General features: G+C 39.0%; 1 protein-coding gene across 4 annotated transcripts in view; it reads right to left on the reverse strand.

Moving 5' to 3' along the window:
- Positions 1-14,952, reverse strand: part of Lrrc36 (leucine rich repeat containing 36) — a 71,033-nt gene that overhangs the window by 39,528 nt on the left and 16,553 nt on the right. For all 4 annotated transcript variants that reach the window (XM_052729286.1, XM_052729285.1, XM_052729284.1 and 1 more), the window contains exons 2-5: positions 7,331-7,458; positions 6,059-6,251; positions 5,191-5,287; positions 1,215-1,303 (exon numbers count right to left, since the gene is read on the reverse strand). In XM_052729286.1, the coding sequence (XP_052585246.1) occupies positions 1,215-1,303; positions 5,191-5,287; positions 6,059-6,251; positions 7,331-7,458 (507 nt within the window). The remainder of the gene's footprint in view (positions 1-1,214; positions 1,304-5,190; positions 5,288-6,058; positions 6,252-7,330; positions 7,459-14,952) is intronic.

The raw sequence follows: 14,952 nt of genomic DNA on the forward strand, positions 1-14,952 counted from the left end.
GACTGTAAACTTAAAGACATTTTGACTCTTGGAGTTAATTCTTGCACACACGAATAATATATTATGTGCAGTCTAATTCTAATTCAGTTCATATAAGGGGGCAGTCAAATTTTGCTTCAAAGTACTTTTCTCATCTGAAAATGGATATACAAATGTGTGTACCTAGAAGAAAAAACTAGCCAAAGTAGTAATTGTGATTCTTTTTTGTGATGAGATTCTAAGCAGAATGTTTTTCTTCATACATTTCAGCGTCTGCCAAAATTATTTAAAAATTACATTTATTTGAAATATAAAAAACACTTTTTAATGCAAAACAAAGCAACCCATAGGTCTATCATTTATATGCACTGAGATATCAAGGGAAAAAGAAAAAGGAATATATTACTTTTTATAATTTATCATGAAATCCTGTGAAAATGACTTAATAAATGTTCACATGAATAGATTAAAAAGTCAGAACAATGAAGCAATATATGTTAGCACAACAGGAAACCTTTAATATCTGTACTACACAGCCAATCTCTGGTTATTAGAGTTCTTTTCTGGAAAGGAAGCGAAGGCCATTAATGTGGAATAACCACTTTAATTGTACTGGAATACCAATAATGGTAGTTCTAAAACCCTTTGAAAATGGGCTGTGTCTACTAAGACTGTTCTCAATAGATTGTAGACTTTAACTCATTGTATATTTTAACTCATATTATAAATCCTTGTCTGTGCTAATGGAATAATATGATATTAATGGAGTCTACTTCAGCTTATGCAAGAAAAGGCAGTCAAATTCTATATTGTAAACACAAGAGATTCTGCAGCTGGGAAGGAGCTTGCTTGGGAAGCCTAAGAGGCTCAGCGTGTGAGCAGCAATGGATACAGGTGAGTCTCTGACTAAGGAAATAAATTACCTTAACAATCAATGCCCAGGAGCCTGTGGGGATTGGTAATGTAATTTTAGGGTCACAACTGATGTAAGGTGATGTAAATGAAACTGAATTCTCTGAGTGTACAGCTTGTGCTTTGAAAGGTGCTGGGTTACACCTGTATAACACAGGGTCCTTCTGGCAGTGAGAAAGAGAGAAAAAAACAGTCAGTAAATACTGGACTTGCTTTAAATCTGTGTTTTCACAATTACTTTGCTTAATTCTAGCCCAGACTGGCTATGACAGCAAAGACAGCTGATGTCTTGGCTATTTTATGATCACAGAAACAATGCTGACCTGTTTCGATCCTGGTGTCAACCTCAGGATTGACTTTTGATGCAGAGCCTTCATCTGTCACACAGGTTTTCATTGTCTTCTCCCTAGAGCTATCATGGAGAAGGATTTATTTAAAACTCAGAAGAAAGCTTCTGAGATCACCAGTTTATGCTGCTTAGAAAATATTAGTTCTTGATTTCCCCCATATGCTCTAGGATGTATTAATATAACTATGCTTTACAGATATCTCAGTAGAGGCCATGATTTTTTAAAAGTCAGAATACTTATACTAAAAACTATGATAAAAAAGAACATCAACTTTTAAGTGTGAAAGCCAGAAAATTCAGAATTTTTTTAAAAACTGAAATTTAAGTCTAAAGAATTGAGAGACTATGATTTTTAAAATTAAAATAAGCATAGTTAGGTCCTGCTAGCACAAATTATAGTAGAGGCTACTGTAGCTGGAGAAAAACAGATAAAAGAGGAAAGTGTTTGTACTTGAGGTAGTTACTTGGGAAGCACAGGAAATACAGCCTGAGTGCAGGCTCTTGATACTCATCATCTTATTTAATCATAAAAGCCCCTCTATAGGGCTGGAGAGATGGTTCGACAGTTAAGAGCACTAGCTGCTCTTCCAGAGGACCCAGGTTCAATTCCCAGCAACCACATGGCAGTTCACAACTGTTTGTAACTCCAGTTCCTGGGGATCTGGCACCCTCAAACAGACATACATGCAGGCAAACCACCAATGTACACAAAGTAAAAATAAACATTAAAATAATTTTTAAAAAGCCCCTTTACTATTATCCCCCTTTTATAGGTAGGTAAACTGGGACTCAGAGTCTAAGAACTACCTAATACCGGGGACCTTATAAGATACTGTAATACTGGACATAGAAGAACATTTTAACCTCTGGTTTAGCAGTCACTTGAAGGTAACTTTAACAGATTAATGATGGCATTCTTTGCCTAAATAGAAATTTCACTCAGTAGATACTGGTTTACCTCTAACTTATTACAGTAAAAAAATTACAATATATTTAAAATAGGATTTGGTTTGCTGCATACATGTATTTTACATATATATATATAAATATTTTAAAAGAAAGATTCTATTTATGTCTACAGTAAGGTAAATATTATTCTGTGTAAATTGACCCCAATAAACATTACATTTAAAAATAGGAAAATAGCTGGGCGGTGGTGGCGCACGCCTTTAATCCCAGCACTCGGGAGGCAGAGCCAGGCGGATCTCTGTGAGTTCGAGGCCAGCCTGGGCTACCAAGTGAGTTCCAGGAAAGGCGCAAAGCTACACAGAGAAATCCTGTCTCAAAAAACCAAAAAAAAAAAAAAAAAAAAAAAAAAGGAAAATAAGGGAAAAATAGAAAATTAAGGATCTTTTCTGAAGGTTATACCATAAAACAAAGATCAGAACAAAGATAGCTAATATTGCTGGGTAGTGGTGACACACACCTTTAATCCCAGCACTCGGGAGGCAGAGGCAGGCAGATCTCAGTGAGTTTGAGGCCCGCCTGGTCTACAGAGCGAGATCCAGGACAGCCAGAAGTGTTTCACAGAGAAACCCTGTCTCAAAAAAAAACAACAACAACAACAAAAAAAAACCCAAACAAACAAAAAAAATTGCTTGGAAAAGAGGATGTTAGAACAATAGATATTGGTTTTACTTATTTTATTATTATTATTATTGGTTTTTTTGTTTTTTTGAGACAGGGTTTTTCTGTGTAGTTTTGGTGCCAGTCCTGGATCTCATTCTGTAGACCAGGTTGGCCTCGAACTCACAAAGATCCACCTGGCTCTGCCTCCCGAGTGCTGGGATTAAAGACATGTGCCACTGCTGCCCAGCTAACTTATTCATTATTTTATTATTATTATTATCATTGTTGCTATTATTACTATTATGTGTGTGTGTGTGTGCACAATGTATATTCGAAGGCAGGTATGCTACTGTGTGTATATAGAGGTTAAAAAACAATTTTATGGAGCTACTTCTCTCCTCCCATCTTTATAGAAGTTCCAGAGATCAAACTTGGGTCACCAGACTTGAATAGCAAGCACCTTTAGACCCAGTGAGCCATCAGATCAGCCCCAGTTTTCATCATTTGACAAATTATTTTTTTTAGCAACTTCTATATACCAGGCATTGCTATAGGCACTAAAGATACTACAATAAACAAGGTCCTATTCTCATGAGTTTATATTCTAGAGAGGGGGAAGAAAATAAGTAGGTAAACAATAGGGGCTGTGGAAATAGTTCGGTGGTAGAAGACTTGCCTAAGATACCAAAGGACCTGAATTTAATCCTCAATACTACAAAAGAAAACTAAGGGTAAATAGACTTATTATGATGAAGAATAGAAACATAATGTGGAGATATGTTCATGATGTCTTATTAAATACCATATATATAGGAAGCAAATTATTATAAAGTCAGATACATACACATACACATATTACACACACAAATCACACATGTACATGTAACATAAACATATATCTAATAATATTAGGGTATTTATTGTGTGTGTGTGTGTTCAGGTGGGTGTGTATTGGTGGAGGCCAGAAACTGATGTCAGGTATCTTCCTTGATTGCACTCCATCTAATGTTTTTTTAGACTTAGTCTTCCATGGAACCTGGAGCACGTCTATTTGGCTGGGCTGGCCAGCCAGTGAGCCCCCAGATCATTTTGTCTTTGCCTCTCCAGCACTGGGGTTACAGACATGTGCCACTATGCCTGTTTTTGCTTTTATTTTTCATTGTTTTTGTTGTTATTGTTAATGTGGACTCTGGGACTCTAATGTCCTCATGCTTGGACAGCAGGCACTTTTTCTTGAGTGAACCACCTCCCCAGTCCCAAAGAAACAGAACTAGCATTTATTTTTGGGTGGTGAATAATACATTAGACCAAAGGAATAGATTAATAAATACACTCATGTGTATTTAGAATACACAGAAAAGTATTATAAATAGTTAACTCTCAATAACAAAATATAGAGTAACTTTGACTTTTTTGAATTATTTACATTGTGGGGAATTTCTATCTAATTAAAAAAACTAATAAAGTCAATTAAAAGATTTCAAATTACATTCACTCATTTCTGAGTGTGGTCTGTGTGTTCATGCACGTGCCACAGCGTCTGTATGGAAGTCAGAAGACAACTTGTGGAACCAGCCCTTCCCTTCTACCATGTGGTCCCAGGCACTGAACTCAGGTTGCCAGGCTTGGAAGCAAGTACCTTTAACCACTAAGCTATCTCACCTGCCCTAAGAAGGCTAACGTTTAACAGCAAGAGTTTAGTATAGAAGATTTATCTTCCTTTAGTAGGATTTTATAACAAGAAATGGAAAACTCTACCATTCAGATACTTGACAGCCTCAAGGTCTCTTTACTCTTTGTTTGTAGAGGTTTTGTTTAGTGAGAAATTTGCTGGCTGGGTGGCTGTGGCGCACACCTTTAATCCCAGCACTCAGGAGGCAGAGCCAGGTGGATCCCTGTGAGTTTGAGGCCAGCCTGGTCTACAGAGCAAGTTCCAGGACAGGCACCAAAACTACACAGAGAAACCCTGTATCAAAAACAAAACAAAACAAAAAAGAATGAAAGAAAAAAAAAGAAAAGAAATTTGCCAAAACATCAAAACTCTAAGTCTTGCCTATGGTAATGAAATTCTAGTTCAATGAGAAATGACCGTGCACTGATGATAATTCTGCCAAGAGAGGGTAGGTAAGAATTTATGGAATAAAAAATCTTCTAGTGTCCCTGTCGATACGTTGTGAGAATGATGGAATTTACAACAATTGCATCCAAAGGAAAGTCTACAGTTCAGGAACAAAGAGGGCTTGATTCTCCTCCCTATGGACCTATTTGTAAATAGACAATTTTATTCCAGAGCTGAGAATTCTGCTGGGAAATAAGGAAAGTAAACTAGAAATTCCCTTCAACAAAACTAAAGAAAAAAATTAGAGATTTTTTTTTCTTACCTTTTTTCCACCTCTAAAAGAAAATTTTCACTGTTGCCCAACTGACTGAAATGCAGCTTGGCAGCTTTCCTCTCGCTATCACGCACAGTTCGGTCATCTGGAGGCAAAAACCATGGTCTGAGCATTTTTCTTTTTTAGAGTCAGTGGTAGTAGGTCAGAAAACCATATTTACAGAGGAAAAACTGAGGGCCAGACTCATCTTCATGCATTAGAGACAGGCTACAACACAATTCCATTATGTTGTCACTAGAGCAAGCAGTAACTCAGATGTCATAGCAACAATTGCCAACCAGGTCAACTACTCCTTCAGGAAAGCAAAGCTTGGGCAGCAAACAATCTCATATTAAGGCTGAATGTCACATTTTTCTGAAAAATTTTTAACTTAGTTTCCCAACAATAACTTTTCCAGGGCTATTTGAAATTACATTTTCTATCAATAGGAAATATATAATAAACAATGAAATTATGAGGAAATTCAAACTAGTTCATTCTAAGGGATATTTTTTGTTCCTTGTAAACTAGTTCCTAATGAATTGCATTGGACTTATGTTACTATTATTGTTGATAAAACTGGGCACCTGGAAAAATAAGTCTCAACTTAGAAATGTTATGGTGAGGAGGAAGTAGTGGAGAAACCATCAGCCGAAGAAAACTAAAGCTGGAAGTAACTGATAAAATCATAGATGGTCACTCAATAAACAATAAAAGTACTTGTCATACATCCTGCCAACGCAAAGAATTACATAAATACTGACTGATAAACAAATGTCTCCTGCCAGTGCACACTTTGGTCCAACATCCAAAAGGTTAAGGGGCAGCTTACTTCAGTAAAATTCTGGAAGGAATGGAAGAGGAGGGAGGCTCTTACCTAGTTTTTCCAGAGTTTGCAGCGTATACACGGCGAAAAGCCTGTAATCTGTATCTTTCCTTACAACAGGATTGAGTCTCAAATCTAGTTCTTTGAGGAAGGGCAAGGGCTGAAGTCGGGACACCTCCACTAATGAAGGAATGTTGTTGTAATATAAGTTCAGATCCTGGAGTGAACACAAATACTGGATGCCCTGAAAGAAAAAAAGTACATCAGGCAACTGCACACTGCTGATCCTTATAAACACTGCTCAAATCTGTCAGTCTGTCTGTCTGTCTGTCAGTCAGTCTGTCTCTGTCTCTCTGTCTCTGTCTGTCTGTCTGTCTCTCTCTCGTGTGTGTGTGTGTGTGTGTGTGTGTGTGTGTGTGTGTGTGTGTGTGTGTATAAAAGATGATTTAATAGTCTTCCTCAAATTGCTCACTACCTTAGTTTTGTTATTGTTTGTTTTTGAGGCAGTCTCACTGTCTAGCTCCTGGAACTCTGTTCTGGGTCATACTATATAGGCCTCAAATTCACAGAGATCTTCCTGCCTCTACCTCCAAAGTGCCAGGATTAAAGGAGTGTGCCACTATACCTGGTACCATTTTGTTTTTTGACAGAGTCTGTCATTGAACCTGGAGTTCACTGATTGGCTGGCCAGCAAGCTCCAGGGGTCATCCTATCTTTGCTTCCCCAGAGCTTGACCTTTTCTGGGTGCTGAGATCTAGAATAAAAACCTCATGCTTGCCCAGCATGCACTTCACCAGCTGAGCACTTCTTCCTACTTGTACTGCCCTCTGCTCCCCTGACCTGGACACTTTGTTTTTGTTTTTATTGAGATCACCATTTCCTGATCGTCCTAGAAAAAAATTCACAGTGACAACAAAGGCAAGTGTTTTCCATGTGTATTGTGCACCATCATTACCCAAATCTCCTGGGTATGTCCTAAGTCTTCCTCTCAGAATGGAGACTAAGAATCTGTATGTTTGCAAGTCAGAACTGTAATGGTTTTGTTTTTTTTAATTTTACACGCATTGAGATGTGTACTATTGCCCTTGGCAACACAAGTTTCATAAAGTTTTCCCTGAGAACAAAATAAATTTTACCTAATATTTCATAAGAAAAAATTTAAGCATAAAAGTGAAAGAATTTTATAGAAAGTAACAAAATGTAGTTGGGGAACATTTAAAAAGAAGATCCTATACTTCCCAGGCTGAAATTTTCCATCTCTTATTTCTTCTCATGAGACTATAAATTGAGTTGACCTGGCTGATCATGGAATATGGAACCCACCTTTAGGCTAGTGATCAAATTCCTTGATAAATCTAAGGATCGGAGATTTTTGAAATTTCTGAAGGCATCACCAATAGAATGGATTTTTCCAGCATAAGATCCCTGCAATGAAAGAGACTCCACCAGCTCTGAAAAGAGATCATCAGGATATATGTTACGATCTCTAACTGCATAAACAGCAGTCAGTGAAAACAAGCTCTCTCCTTCCTCACATATGAATCTGTGAAATGTCTCTCACCCACAGCTCAGAAGATCAGATCTTTTGCCTTGCATGCCTGTTGGAACATGATACCTGTCCATTTGGAAAAATAACAATTGTCTCTAGGTAAAACTTTAAAAATCAGCTCTTTAAAAAAAATAGCAATACAGCCGGGCGGTGGTGGCGCACGCCTTTAATCCCAGCACTCGGGAGGCAGAGGCAGGCGGATCTCTGTGAGTTCGAGGCCAGCCTGGTCTACAGCGCGAGATCCAGGAAAGGCGCAAAGCTACACAGAGAAACCCTGTCTCGAAAAACCAAAAAAAAAAAAAAAAAAAAAAATAGCAATACAAGCCAGGTGGCAGTGGCGCCCGCCTTTAATCCCAGCACCGGGAGGCAGAGCCAGGTGGATCTTTGTGAGTTTGAGGCCAGCCTGGTCTACAGACCGAGATCCAGGACAGGCACCAAAACTACACAGAGAAACCCCGTCTCGAAAAACAAACAAAAAAATAATAATAATAAAAATAAAAAATAAAATAGCGATACAGTTAAATACTGTGATAAGAAACTACAGTGTTGCCCGGTGGTGGTGGCGCACTTAATCCCAGCACTTGGGAGGCAGAGACAGGCAGAGGCAGGGTTGTGAGTTCAAGGTCAGTCTGGTCTACAAAGTGAGTTCCAGGACAGCCAGGATTGTTACACAGAGAAACTCTGTCTCGAAAAACCAAAAACCAAACCAAAACAAAACAAAATAATACCAGAAAATACCAATGGATTCCCCAATTACCTGGAAGATGTAGTGCAAGTCCCTAAAAGTTCTCAAAACAAAATGTAGTGCTTTATTTCTATTTTTGATGCTTTGGTCTGCTTAGTTTAGTTTTATTTTGAGGCTAGGTCTTACTAGGTCCCAGGCTGTCCTCAAACTTTCAATAGTCTTCCTGTATCAGCTTCCGTAACGCTGGGATTACAGGCCTAAGCCAACCACACTTGCAAAACAAAATTTGAAAAGAACTTTGTACTGTTAGAGTTCAGCTTTTTAAAAAATTATTCTCAGAATTTTGCAAGAATACATACTAAATGGAGCAAGATGTCAATTTCAGAGAGGTTTTAAGATAAAAGCAAGCAAGATGAAACTGTCACAGTTCCTCAGATGAAGCTAGAATCAGGCCTCCTAAATAACACTCATTGACACAAAGAATGAGATAGAGTATCTGTGATCATGCACTTGTTACTCAACTTCCCAGTGCACCAGTTTTTTATTTGTAAACTGAAGGAAATAATAGTGCTTAACTCATAAGATGTAATAATTAAGTTAATGTATACCTAAACCTTAGAACAGTACCCATGAGCGTGGGGAATACAGCTCAGTGACACAGCATTTGCCCAGTACCCTGTCCTCAAAATGCACATGGCTCATGAGTGATAGCAAAGTATCAGTTAATGTTTTATATAATAACCAAGAAGAACTAGGTGTTTTCTTCAGAATTTTACATGGAAAATCTTCAAGACATTGAGGAGGTTATTAGAAAGATGGCTCAGCAGTTAAGAGCACTGGCTGCAAGCCGGGCAGTGGTGGCACATGCCTTTAATCCCAGCACTGGGGGGTGGGGGGTGGGGAGGAAGAGCCAGGCGGCTCTCTGTGAGTTCGAGGCCAGCCTGGTCTATAGAGCGAGTTCTAGGACAGGCTCCAAAAGCTACAGAGAAACCCTGTCTCGAAAAACAAAAACAAAAATAAAAAACCAACCAACCAACCAACCAAACAAACAAACAAAAAAGGCAAGAGCACTGGCTGCTCTTCCAAAGGACAAGCTTCGGTATCCAGCACCCACATGGTGGTTCACAGTCATCAGTAACACCAATTCCAGTGGATCCAATGCCCCCTTCTGATCTCTGCAGGCACCAGGCATGTACATGGTATATTTATAAACATTCAGGCAAGCTGGGTGTGATAGTGCACATCTTTATTCCCAGCACTCTGGAGGCAGAGCAGGTGATCTCTGAGTTTGAGGTCAGCTTGGTCTACAAATCTAGTTCCGGGACAGCCAGGTCTACACAGAGAAACCCTGTCTTGAAAAAAAAAAAAAAACAAAACAAAGCAAAAACGTACAGCCAAAAAAATTATACACATAAAATAAAATAAATCCAAAAACAGTATTGGAGGGGTATGATTGTGTGTGCATGTACGCGTATCTGTGATTAAGTAAAGCCAACTAGACTTTTAAAAGCACTGAAAAATAAATGAATCTCCAATTTCTCCAAACAAACACTAGCAGATTTGGTAGGTTAAGCTGAGAATTCCAACCAGAACTGGAAGAGGGTTCTACAAGATCCAACTTGTAGGTAAATGCCAGAGAACTCAACTGAAATACAAATTTAAAGTGCTGGAGCAGTTTGGGTCTCAGAAATTTTTTGTTTGTTTGTTTTTGTGTTGAGGCAGGATCTCACTAAATAGCCCTGGCTGGCCTGGAATTCTCTATATAGTTCAGGCTGGCTTCAAACTCAGAAATCCATCTGCCTCTGCCTCCTGAGTGCTGAGATTAAAGGTGTGCACCACCATGCCTAGCCCTCATAAACTTTTAAAAGTCATAAGCTGAAGATTTCACTCAAGACTACAGCTGTATTTTGGAGAAACTGGTATAAGCAGAATCTAGATAGAATACAACAGAGATGATAGCTGCAAAGGAATGTGAAGGTGCAGACACAGGTCTGGGAGAGAAGCCGACAGAGAGGGCCAACCAGGGGAGGGTGGCACTATGGCCATGGTTTCCTGTCCTTTCTGAACACAACAGAAGAGGGAGCTCCAAATCCTCGAGCTTAGAAAACTGTTCTGACCCACCTTTCTCCCAGAAGCACAGGAAACTGGCCTGCATTTAAACAAGAGCCACAGAAACAAACAAACAAATAAACAAATAGTAACAGTGGACTTTTCAGTATAGAACATTATGAGAGAAAAAGGAAAAGCAGCAGAGCAACACCCATAAGTCACGAAAGCCCCCTAGAAAGACATCTCAAAACAAAGGAAGACACCTTCAAAGCAACGGTTCTCAAGTGTGGTTCCTAGATCCCAAAGGTCCTTGTGACATGTACAGGGTCCACAGAGTAAAAGCCATTTCCTTAAAATTATTTTCATAACAATATGAAAACATGAATTGTCTTTTGTACTGTGTTGACTTTGCACTTATGACACAAAAGAAAATATCACTGGCCCCTAAGGATGATGTATCAAGACAGTGGCACCAAATTTCACTAGAAGTCACCACATCTTTCATCGCTTACAAGTTTATGGTTTTCTTTTTAAAGCCAGTTTTACTTAAGAATGTTCTTAACCAGGCACAATAGCAACCCCCTCCTCCATCCCCCCAGTAATTCCAGTACTTGGCAGGCTGAGGCAGAGGATCTGAGGAAGTCTGAGGCCAGCCTAGAGAGACCCTGTTTCAAAATAAACAACAATAAAAACAAACAAAAAACCAAAAGAAGCCCTTGCCAAAAATAACTGCTTAATTTTTAAATCTTGACCTTTTAGACATGACTTTTTAAAACTAAATGACAAAATGGAGAGTATGAATGGAGTGTTTCTCCTCTGGTATATAATGAAGAAAGTGAATGCCTATGAGATTGAGTTGCAAGCTCAACTACATACTGTTTTCATTACACTTCACTTATTTATTCTATGTATAAGTGCACATGCAATCATATCTCTGTGTGTGTGTGTGTGTGGGGGGTTGTGCACATGCTACAGTGTACATGTGACGGTCAGAGGGCATCTTGAAGAATCTGTTCTCTCTTTCCACCATGTGAGTCCCAGAGATTAAACTCAGATTGTCAGGGTTGGTGGCAAGCACCTTTAACCTAACCATCCTATCTTACAATCCTTTAGCTGCTTTTTAATGGAACATAGCTGCATTGGTGTTTTGCCTGCATGTATGTCCGTGTGAGGGTGCCAGATCCCCTGGAACCAGAGTTATTGACAGTTGTCAGGTGCCATGTGGATGCTGGGAATTGAACCTGGGTCCTTTGGAAGATCAGACAGTGCTCTTAACCACGGAGCCATCTCTCTAGCTGAAATATTTTTATTAGGAAAAATCTCTTAACAAATTACACTAATCTTGACTAGATATCTAGCAGACTTTACCTCTTGTTTGTTTGTTTGGTTTTTTTTTTTTTTAGATAGAGTCCCATGCAGCTCAGGCTACTCCCAGACTCATATGTAGTTAAGGCTGCCCTTGAATTCCTGATCATCCTGCTTCTACCTCCTGAGTGCTGGAATTATAGGTGGGTGACACCATGCCTGACAGTAAACATTGTGTTAAAAATAAAGTAAGCCGGTCCCTTCAGGAAAGCAACTGGTAGTCAGTGTTGTCTATGATAACATTTCAGTTACCAAAAAGAAAATACATACATATGGTTTCGGGGCTGGAGATGGAGCTCAGTGGTAGGTTCAGTATGCACATGGTTCTAGGTTTAATACCTAACACTCTTTCCCCCAAGTAGAATTCTGAAACAATTCTATCTGTCCACCATGAATTTGATGCTTCCCAATATTTAGGTTTTTCTAATGAGATTAGTGGTAATACTTAAAAAGATCTGGGAGAAGAGAGATGGCTCTGCTGTGGGATGTTCTGTATGGCAAATGTGTTGCTGATTGGTCAATAAATAAAACACTGATTGGCCATTGGCTAGGCAGGAAGTATAGGCAGGACAAGGAAGAGAATAAAGCTGGGAAGTGGAAGGCTGAGTCAGAGAGACACTGCCAGCCGCCACAACGACAAACAGCATGTGAAGATGCCGGTAAGCCACGAGCCACATGGCAAGGTATAGATTAATGGAAATGGATTAATTTAAGCTGTAAGAACAGTTAGCAAGAAGCCTGCCACGGCCATACAGTTTGTAACCGATATAAGTCTCTGTGTTTACTTGGTCGGGTCTGAGCGGCTGTGGGACTGGCGGGTGATAGAGATTTGTCCTGACTGTGGGCCAGGCAGGAAAACTCAAGCTACATGGCTCAATGGTTAAGAGCACTGACTGATGTTCCAGAGGACCCAGGTTTAATTTCCAGGCTGTCCAGAGTCTGATCACGCCAGGATAAAAAATAAAATAAATAAAAGCAAGAAGGGACCATGTGACCCCTCTCTCCTCTCCTTTAGCTGGGCAGTGGTGGTGCACACGTTTAATCCCAGCACTTGGAAGGCAGAGGCAGGTGGATCTCTGTGAGTTCAAGGGCAGCCTGGTCTACAAAGTGAGTTCCAGGACTGTTACAGAGAGAAACCTTGTCTCTAAAAACCAAAAAAAAAAAAAAAAAAAAAAAAAAAAAAAAAAAAATCTGGGCTGGAGAGATGACTTAGGAGATGGGAGCACTTGCTCTTCTTGCATGGGATCTGGGTTTGATTCCTAGCACTCACACAACCATCTGTATTTCCAGCTCTAGGGGATCCAACACCCTCTTCTGACCTCTGCTGGCACCAGGCACATACAGACATGCAGGCAAAACACTAATACACATACACATACCTCTAGAAAAAGATCTCATTTTTTATATGTTTGTGGTGGTTTGAATAAGAATGGCCCCTATGGGCTCATAGAATGCTTAGTTACAAGGGAGTACCACTATTTGAAAAGATTAGGAGGTATGGCCTTGTCGGAGGAAGTGTGTCACTGGGGTTTCAAAATTCCATGCTAGGCCCAGAGTAGCTCTTAGCCTTCGGAGCAGGATGTCTCAGTTACAACTTCAGCGCCATGTGTACAGCCAGCCATGCTCCCTGCCTTGATGATAATGAACTAAACTTTTAAAACTGTGAGCAAGTCCCCAATTAAATGCTTTCTTTTATAAGAGTTGCCTTGGTCTGAGCCGGGCGGTGGTGGTGCACGCCTTTAATCCCAGCACTCGGGAGGCAGAGCCAGGTGGATCTCTGTGAGTTCGAGACCAGCCTGATCTACATCGCGAGATCCAGGAAAGGCACAAAGCTACACAGAGAAACCTTGTCTCGAAAAACAAAAACAAAAACAAACAAACAAACAAAAAACAAAAACAAACAAACAAAAACTACACAGAGAAACTCTGTCTCGAAAAAACAACAACAACAAAAAAAGAATTGCTTTGGTCATGGCAATGTGTGTCTTCACAGCAATAGAACAGGACTAAGACAATATTGTATAATGAATATCTCTCAATATTTAAAAGATCTACATGACTCGGTGAATCAATGTTTCCAAATGACCAATGCATGATGTTTCAAAAATCATGCATGGGTAAAAGATCCATTCAAATACAAGATATAACAATGGATTTTATTATAAAACAGTGAAAAAAATTCATTCACAGGTTTTTGGATTCCACACACAAGAAACTACTAATTTCCCAGTTTTCATGTTTTATCAGAGAAGAAAAATAGCCATAATCCTTTAAAAGGCTATAAAACTACTTTTTCTTTTGAAACTATGTATCTGTATCATGCCAGGTTTTTAAATACATATTTTAAACAAAATAACATATCAAAACAGAATTTAAAATGAAACAAGTAAGAGAATAAGGCTGCCTTGTATTAAACCAGACATTAAAGAGATTATATATATATATATATATATATATATTTAATACTCTCTTTGATATTTTTATTTTGGAAGACAGATGCTTTTCATTAAATACTAGATGAAGGGTTCAGAGAGATGGCACAGCTGTTAAAATCATGTACTCAGCCGTGTTGTGGTAGCACAGGTCTTTAATCCCAGCACTCGGGAGGCAGAGGTAGGCAGATCTCTGTGACTTCAAGGCCAGTTTGGTCTATAAAGCGAGTTCCAGGACAGCCAAAGCTGTTACACAGAGAAACCCTGTGTCGAAAAAACAAATAAATAACAAAAACTATGTACTCCAGGCTGGAGAGATGGCTTAGAAGTTAAGAGCACTGACTGCTCTTTCAGAGGACTTGGGTTCAATTCCTAGCACCCATATGGCAGCTCATAACTGTCTGTAACTCCAGTTCTAGGGGACCCAACACCCTCACGCAGGCAAAATACCAATGCACATAAAGTAAAAATAAATTATAAAAGAACAAAAACAAAAACAAAACATGTACTCTTGCAAAGAACCCAAGTTCAGTTTCCAGGACCTATATCAGAGGGCTCACAAGTAACTCCAACTCCAGGGGATCTAACACCTCTGGCTTCTGAGGGCGCCTGTACTCACTTGCACATACTTAAAAAAAATTAAGTTGACCTTTTATTTTCAACTTCTTAAATAATAAAGTTTAAAAATTTTTAAGTTTTGAATAATAATAAAAATAAATCTTTAAAAATATATTAGGTTAATATTTAGTGGATATATTATGACTCTCTTTTAATGAATTCATAAATTCTTTTACCTTTCTTAGTTTTAATTCTATATGACAATATTAACAAGATAGATTTTACACTAACAAGAGCTCTTTGAGGT

Source organism: Peromyscus californicus, unplaced genomic scaffold (genome assembly GCF_007827085.1).
Source record: "Peromyscus californicus insignis strain IS unplaced genomic scaffold, ASM782708v3 Scaffold_8__1_contigs__length_139910024, whole genome shotgun sequence".
NCBI classification, from domain to species: Eukaryota; Metazoa; Chordata; class Mammalia; order Rodentia; family Cricetidae; genus Peromyscus; species Peromyscus californicus.